Consider the following 8217-nt stretch of genomic DNA (forward strand, 5'->3'; position numbering starts at 1 on the left):
ATTTGCCAGGTTCCTCTGTGCTGAGTCCCCATCTGGGGAGGTCTGAAACCCCACTCTTTGGCCCTTCTTTGTCCTTTTCTACACAGGAGATCTTGCCCCAAAAGATGGACTGGATACTCCGGCATCTATAAGAAACGATTTCAGGGTAAGGTTCCCTAGTTGGCATTCTAAAGGTTGTAAGAATGAGTAATTTTGAGCCCCTCCAAGGACTCCTGTGACTGGGATGGATTGAGATGTTTTCTGTGCCACCTTGGTGTTTACCAGAGTATGTTGCACCTGTAACAGAAAGTTAATCAGCTCATTCCCCACTGTCAATTTTACCTGGGGCTCCTGTGGGGAAATCGGAATTGGGCACCTCAAGTCCAAGGGAGCGCCCCCCCCGGGGGGCTTTGTTTATCAGGGTGTTCCTCTCTTTCTGAGAGGCTCCTGACTTTTATTGGTTTCCTTCCTATTTAGCCTATGGCAACCTTTTTTTCCAGTACCTTTCCTCCTTACAATAAGTGCATTTGTCCCTTTCCCAATGGTGGCTGACCTCTCTTTGGGTCACTCACCTTCTGGCGAGTGCCACTGACAGAAAAATGGCGTTGTCTTTTGCATCTTCTTTCTTCTGTTGTTGTTCTCTGTTGTTGAACCCTTTAAAAGCAAGATCTACCAACGGAGAAGGGTGCGTTCCAAATTTACCATCTAACTTTCGTAATTTTGTTACGTCTGGGGCGCTTTGCCCAATGAAGATCAAATTTACCATTCCAGTATTTTCAGGGGCCTCAGGATCTGCATCAGGGTAACATCTGTAGGCCTGATAAATCTTCATTTGGTTTTTGCTGAATTTCGTTCAAAATCTTGCTTGGATTCCCCTTTTCAAAGCCTTGCCAAGATGCACTCATGGTAGTGCTCTGATAAGGGCATTCCTCTCTCGTCAGGGTCCAGTGGGCTTCAGGTGTACCATGTGGGTCTGTTAGGCGGAGTTGCTTCCCTGGCCTGATTAATGACCATTCTCCTTTCATACAGAGGATCCTCCCTATGAACAAGTCTGAGGGGGAGAAAGGACTCTGCATCTGTAGAAGCCCAGTCTGCTGGCCGTTTGCATTCAGGCCCCTATGGGATAACCGCATAAGGGAAATTGCCCTGCCCCAGGAGTGCCTCCTGGCCCCAATAGGGTCGCATCTTAGATCGTGATACCACACCAGGTCCCTGTGCCCCAGGAACTAACACAGGATTTTTTTTAATATATAAATTTATTTATTTATTTATTTTTGGCTGCGTTGGGTCTTCGTTGCTGCGTGCAGGCTTTCTCTAGTCGCAGAGAGCGGGGGCAACTCTTCTTTGCGGTGTGCGGGCTTGTCATTGTGGTGGCTTCTCTTGTTGTGAAGCACGGGCTTCAGTAGTTGTGGTGCTCGGGTTTAGTTGCTCTGCAGCATGTGGGATCTTCCCGGACCAGGGCTCGAACCCGTGTACCCTGCATTGGCAGGCGGATTCTCAACCACTGCGCCACCAAGGAAGCCCATGACCCAATTTCTGAGACGCCTAGAGAGTAATGGGTTTGTGAACCCTTAGATGACTTAAGGTTGCTCTTTATAATCTTAATACTTAAAAAAATTTCATCGTAGCTGAAGAAGGGTCAACCTATTTGTTTAATTTTGTCCAAATAAATAGCACAGGAATTTAGTGTAATTCTGGCACCAAGTTAATAAGTATTGGGAACTGGAACCAATACCCCAAATTAAACTGCAAATTAGACAACAAAGGGCTAAGGGGTTTCATCAGGTTCCAACAGTTGTAGATAAAAAAGGAAAGGGGATTGTACAACTGACAAAAAAGGAAACTGATAAAAAAGGAAAGGGGATTGTACAACTGACAGATTTTAAGGAGTCCCTGTCCAAGGCTGATCAGTTCCATCCCATAATCACCTCTTTGTCACCCGTGTTCAGCAGGTAGTAGAGCGGTCTTTGTCCTTTTTCCCACAGGATTGGGGAATGGATCATTGACAGTGGGGAATTGTAATAGGGAAGAACCTTTGTGTTCTATTACATTAATTACTAATGGAATGTTGCCTATAAGCTTAAATCATACATAATGGCTCATCTGTGGGAACCCTGCCTCCCAGGTAATGAGCATGAAGCTAAAATACCTTTGTTTAAATCATACATAATGGTCCATCTCTGGGAACCCTGCCTCCCAGGTAATGAGCATTAAGCTAAAATACCTTTGTTTAGCTCACGGGAAACATCCTGACAGGGTCCACCTATAAGTGGCTGCAGGAAGGAAGAAATTTTTTGTCTTCTTGGCTGTGTGTTGGGTCTTCGTTGCTGCACACAGGCTTTCCCCAGTTGCAGCGAGTGGGGGCTACTCTTCGTTGCGGTTCACGGGCCTCTCACTGCGGTGGCTTCTCTTGTTGCGGAGCACGGGCTCCAGGTGCGCGGGCTTCAGCAGTTGTGACGCACGGGCTTAGCTGCTCCACGGCATGTTGGATCTTCCCCGACCAGAGCTTGAACCCGTGTGCCCTGCATTGGCAGGTGGACTCCCAACCACTGCGCCACCAGGGAAGTCCAGGAAGGGGGAAATTAACATATCCCCTCCAGAGTCTGGCAGGAACCAGGACTACCTCCTCACCTTTTAGCATAAAAGAAGCCTGAATTCTGACTCAGGGAAGATAGTTCATTGAGACACTAGTCCACCATCTTCTTGGTCTACTGGCTTTCCAAATAAAGTTGCTATTCCTTGCCCCAACAATTTGTCGCTTGATTTATTGGCCTGTCATGAGATGAGCAGGAGGCGCTTGGACTCAGTAACGTGACCTTGGACCTGACCTGGAGTCCTCTTTCATACAGTCTGGACGATGGTAACTGCTTTGCTGGATCGGTGTGAGGAAGCAGTGTGTAAGGCAGAAAAAGTGCTTCCTACCCCGTAAGGAATCATGGGGAGTTTCTTAAATAAAGCAGATTCCTGGCACCCCATCTCTGCCATCTTCCTAAATTGGGATTCTTTGGGGATGGAGCCTAGGAAACTGAATTTTAAATAAGCATTTCCAGTGACTGACTAGGGTGGTCCAAGGAGACTTAGGAAAGACTGAAAGGGGTGTGTGTGTGTGTGTGTGTGTGTGTGTGTGTGTGTGTGTGTGTGTGTGTGTGTGTGTGTGTGTGTGTGTGTTTGGAGTGGGGAAGACAGTACTTTCATATGTGGCCACAAAGTGGCAGCAGAGAGATGAGAAACTGGTGTCTCCGGTGAGTGCTCCGCCCCGCTGCCCCCGACCGGCTGAGAGTGGGCAGACATGGGGTGGGTTGCAGGAGAAGGTGGGCCCTGTACTGTGGCACCCTCTCCTTTGCCAGGTGGAGTTTGTTACTGCAGACTAACCCCCTGTGACCACCTGTCTCATTACCAGATTTTATGGACGCTCTGCTTTTGCCAAACTCTGCCGGCAGAAACTGCATTAGCGTGACCTTGGCTGGGCTGTGGGTGGTGGTGAGTATGGGCGGCAAGCGATGTCACCTGCACAGGGCAGCTGACTCAAAGGACACCAGTGCATTACTGGAAAGCAGGGCCCTCCACCCCCACTGCCAGGCTTGTGGTTCCAGGTGTTTCTTAAAAGATCTGTCCACCTGCATCAGGCCTGTTTCAGTCATGAGGGGATTGGGTCTGTGGCTGGGGAGCTGGCCGAAGCCCAGGCAAAGGCTGCTGGGATGGGGTGAGGGCAGGGAACTCAGGATGGGGCAGCTGCCTCTGGAAGAAGCCAGGATGTCCCTGGCTGCCGCCGTAGGGGTAGTAAGAGGATTAGGTGTCAGTCCCTAACCCAGCCCGGAACTAACACCCTCCTCCACTAACAGCCCCCTCCCCCACACTCACAGCACCCTGGACTGCCCCTGTCGGAGCCTGCCCAACTCAGAATAACCCCGGGGACCAGACCGTGGGATGGCAGGGACACTGCTCAGCGCCCTGCTCCTCTTGCAGCTGCTCGGTATGGACCAGGGTCGGGGGAAGTGGTCGGACACACACACAGGAAACTGACATAAAGGGACAGGACAAAGACAGACTGAGATGTAGACGGAGACACGATATTTGGTCCCCAGGCACATCACTGGTTTGGGAGACAGTCACGGAAAAATACACAGCCTCAGAGACAGACAGAGAAGCAGAGCCATGCATATCCAGAGGCAGAGAGGAGAGGCTCCTTAGCCTCTCCGTTTCCAGTGAGCCCACTGCTTGGCCCCACCCCCAGGCAGAGGTGAAGGGAAGAATGAGGAGCTGCGTCTTTACCACCACCTCCTCGACAACTATGACCCAGGACGCCGACCAGTGCAGAAGCCTGAGGACACTGTCACCGTCACCCTCAAAGTCACCCTGACCAACCTCATCTCACTGGTAAGATACCCCCACCGTCACCCCAAGCGCCATCTCTGAGCCTAAAGTCCCACTTCTGGTCCCAACCGCTGAGCTCTATCCTAAAGCTGGCTTCCATCATCCTAATCTCCCATCCGCAGAATGAGAAAGAGGAAACCCTCACCACCAGCGTCTGGATTGGAATCGTGAGTGGAGTCTGGGGAACAGAGTGAGGTCTTGTCCAGGGGACCCTTTTCTCCCAAACTCCTCTTGGGCACCAAGGCACACGTCCTTCCGTCCCCCTCCCCTTCCCCCACCCTTAGGACTGGCATGATTACCGACTCAACTACAGCAAGGGCGATTTTGGGGGCATAGAAACCCTGCGGGTCCCTTCAGAACTCGTTTGGCTGCCAGAGATTGTGCTGGAAAACAAGTGAGGACGGGGCCAGACTGGAGGGAAGCCGAGGCCTGGGGGGCTGGGCTGGACCTGGTTGGGGCGGGGTGCTTGGAGGGAGAGGGGGCCACAGATCTGCGCAAACCCTTGGTTTCCCGGAGCCCACAGTATCGACGGCCAGTTCGGTGTGGCCTATGAAGCCAACGTGCTGGTCTCGGAGGGCGGCTACGTGAGCTGGCTGCCCCCGGCCATCTACCGAAGTATCTGCGCCGTGGAGGTCACCTACTTCCCTTTCGACTGGCAGAACTGCTCTCTTGTTTTCCGGTGGGAAGCGGCCCGGACCTTTGTGGAATTACGGGGGCAGGGGGTGGGGCCAGGTGTGTGTGTGGGGGGGACTTCTAATCCGGGGCGGGGCTTTGTGCTGGAGGTGGAGCTAGACATTCGAATGGGGTAAGGCCGCCCTAGCGGGTTAGAAGTAGGTGTAGAAACCCAGGTGTGGGGTCGAGGCCTGGGTTGCCGGGTGGAGCTTAATTCCCCTGCCAGATCCTTGCTTCTAGGGCGGGGCCTGAGGCTGAGGCCCGAGTCCCAGCCTCTATGGTGGGGGGTCCGGGCCCCGGCTCCGCAGCTCGCAGACGTACAATGCAGAAGAGGTGGAGCTCGTCTTTGCCGTGGACGACGATGGCGACACCATCAGCAACATAGATATCGACACTGAGGCCTATACTGGTGAGGCCCCCTCCTGCTCCAAAAAACTCGCTTCTCGACGGGTCCAGAGAGGGGACTTGCAGAGTGGGGCTGCCCCAAACCATCGATGCTGGGATTGACTTGGCAACCCTGCTTTAACTTGACCCTTTCCTGAAATCATTCTTGATCGTCGGACTAGTCCAGCTTTCTCGCTTGTGGTAGTTCCCTAACCTCTCTGGGAATGCCCCTTTCTGACCAGCCCGAGCAATCCAGACCACCTGCCCCACCCACCCTTGTCCAGACGGTTTGCATCCTCTCCTCGCCTGGAGTTGCAGGCCCCCCGCGGTCAGATGAGGGGACGGAGAGCAGAGCAGCGCGCCCCACCTCTGAGAGCCAACTGACCGCGCCTCCCGTCCCGCAGAGAACGGGGAGTGGGCCATCGACTTCTGCCCCGGGGTGATCCGCCGCCACGACGGTGGCTCTAATGATGGTCCAGGGGACACTGAAGTCATCTACACGCTCATCATTCGCCGGAAGCCGCTCTTCTACGTTATTAACATCATCGTGCCTTGCGTGCTCATCTCGGGCCTAGTACTGCTCGCCTATTTCCTGCCGGCACAGGGTATGGAGTCGCCCAGACCCCAAACCCGGGCTCCCTCCTGGGGGGCGGGGCCTGCTCTCACCAGGTACTCCCTCCAGCCGGCGGCCAGAAATGCACCGTCTCCATCAACGTCCTGCTCGCCCAGACCGTCTTCTTGTTCCTAATTGCCCAGAAAATCCCAGAGACATCTCTGAGCGTGCCGCTGCTGGGCAGGTGGGGGCAGAGTGGATCCCGGCGGTGCCTACGTGGGGCGTGGCTAGTGTGAAGGGCAGAGCCAGACGAGCGGATCCCGGCGGTGCCCACGTGGGGCGTGGCTAGTGTGAAGGGCGGAGCCAGACGAGCATGGGGTGGAGCCAAGGGGCTCGTTGGGCGGGCCCAAACCTAATGACTCTGGGAGAAGCCTCAGCTGCCTCATCCCCGCCTGGGCTTTATTTAGATGCGGGGTGGGGCTGGGATGGTGGTGGCTTTTCCGGTCCCCCGTCCTCCGTAACGCTGCTGGACGCCACCTGGAGGTCTCCGGAGTATCTCTGTTGGGGGCGGGCCGGCTTAGTGCCCACCCAGCCCCGCCGCCCCTGGCCCCTGGCCCCCACCTCTCCCCTCATCTAGGGCTCACCGGTTCCCCGGAGGTGCCGAGGCCCAGCTGGCGTCGCCACTGTTGCAGGAATGAGGCGGATCCCTGCAGACCTCGTCCACACAGGCATAGCCGCGCCCCCTGGAGCAGAAGCCGGGCGCTCGCGCCTGCCGCAGACCCCGCTTGCCGAGCCCCCTGCCCCGCGGCCTGGGCTACCCGGGCCAGGGCTCTACCCGGATCCCCGGCGTCTAGTCGCCGCACCTCCTGCTGCACCCACAGGGCTGAGATCTGCAGCGGGGGTGCAGGAGTTGGCGGGGGTGCAGAGGTCCCTGCTCCTGCCGCTCGATCCCCCTTCCCCGCCCCTCCTCAGCAACCCCGGCACCCCATCTCTAACGAGGTGGCCCCGAAGTTCACTACGCTGGCCGCGGATTCTCTTAGCACCAGCCCCAGGGTGGGCTTCGGGGCGGGCGGCTTCTCCGGCTCTCGCGGCTCCAGGGACTTCGGCTCTCTGAACTGCTGCTCCAGATATTCATGGGCCGCGGCCACAAGTTCCAGGGGAGAGAGAAGTGGGGGCTGGAGGGCCGCCTGGAAAAGCACAGGGACTGTGGGGTCATCAGGTCATAGGTCAGAGGTAATGGGGGGACGCTGGAAACCTTCCTAGAGCGTTTCAAGGTGCCACCCTTGGGGGTGGAGGGTGGGTATCGGCGTAGGCGCACCTCCGTGGAGCTGTGGAAGTGGCAGACCCACAGCAGGGTTTCCAGGGAGCTGGGGGGTCCCCTTCCTGGTCGCCGCCGGCGGTGCGAGGGGGGAGAAGGGCGGGGGGGACGCGTCTGGCCCCGCAGAGGAGCAGCACCTCAGGGGCGTGACTCCACCCCTGGCGGAGAGGTGCGTTTGTGAGGTTAGAGGACTAGTGGCCCCCTGTGGCTCAGGGGAAGTAGGGAGGCTGCGCCGTCACGAACTCCGGGCTCCTCAGGTACCTCATTTTCGTCATGGTGGTTGCCACGCTCATTGTCATGAATTGCGTCATCGTCCTCAACGTGTCTTGTCGGACGCCCACCACTCACGCCATGTCCCCGCGGCTGCGCCACGTAAGCGCCGGGTGGAGGGGGCTCCGGGCGGGAGGCGGGGCTTCGAGCTAACCTCCCGGCCGCACCCCAGGTCTTACTGGAGCTGCTGCCCCAACTCCTGGGCTCGGGCGCACCTTCCGAGGTCTCCCGGGCCGCCTCGCCCCCAAGGCGGGCGTCGTCCTTGGGCCTACTGCTCCGCGCGGAGGAGCTTATACTGAAAAAGCCGCGGAGTGAGCTCATGTTTGAGGGGCAGAGGTACCGGCACAGGACCTGGACTGGTAAGCAGTGGTCCGAGTGGGCCAATGAGGGCACCTGCAGCGGGAGAGGCTCCTAATCACCCCCCACCCCCCGGGGTCGCTCCCACCAGCTGCCCTCTGCCAGAGCCTGGGCGCCGCCGCCCCCGAGATCCGCTGCTGTGTGGATGCCGTGAACTTCGTGGCCGAGAGCACGCGGGACCAGGAGGCCACCGGCGAGGTGGGGCAGGAGCCGGAGAGGCTGGGTGGGGAGCTGCTGGGGGCCTCCGCTCTTCCCGACTTGTGCACCAGGCTCCTGCCGCTTTCAGGGAGTCAGCTTCGCCCGCCCCTTC

General features: G+C 57.0%; 2 protein-coding genes across 2 annotated transcripts in view; one reads left to right on the forward strand and one right to left on the reverse strand.

Moving 5' to 3' along the window:
• The first annotated feature begins 3852 nt into the window (after positions 1–3852).
• Positions 3853–8217, forward strand: part of CHRNE (cholinergic receptor nicotinic epsilon subunit) — a 4647-nt gene continuing 282 nt past the window's right edge. The window contains exons 1-11 of the mRNA XM_024736212.1: positions 3853–3952; positions 4214–4356; positions 4476–4520; positions 4638–4747; positions 4877–5032; positions 5334–5434; positions 5814–6014; positions 6092–6206; positions 7538–7652; positions 7723–7909; positions 7999–8105. Coding sequence (XP_024591980.1) covers positions 3907–3952; positions 4214–4356; positions 4476–4520; positions 4638–4747; positions 4877–5032; positions 5334–5434; positions 5814–6014; positions 6092–6206; positions 7538–7652; positions 7723–7909; positions 7999–8105 — 1326 coding nt within the window. The 5' untranslated portion in view covers positions 3853–3906. The remainder of the gene's footprint in view (positions 3953–4213; positions 4357–4475; positions 4521–4637; positions 4748–4876; positions 5033–5333; positions 5435–5813; positions 6015–6091; positions 6207–7537; positions 7653–7722; positions 7910–7998; positions 8106–8217) is intronic.
• CUNH17orf107 (chromosome unknown C17orf107 homolog) lies at positions 6592–7373 on the reverse strand (the record flags this gene model as incomplete). Its single annotated transcript, XM_024736007.1, has 3 exons — positions 6592–6845; positions 6945–7149; positions 7281–7373. Coding segments are annotated over 3 exons (552 nt in total), but the record flags the coding sequence as incomplete, so codon positions are not given.

This window comes from Neophocaena asiaeorientalis, unplaced genomic scaffold (genome assembly GCF_003031525.2).
Source record: "Neophocaena asiaeorientalis asiaeorientalis breed wild unplaced genomic scaffold, Neophocaena_asiaeorientalis_V1.1 scaffold129, whole genome shotgun sequence".
NCBI lineage: Eukaryota > Metazoa > Chordata > Mammalia > Artiodactyla > Phocoenidae > Neophocaena > Neophocaena asiaeorientalis.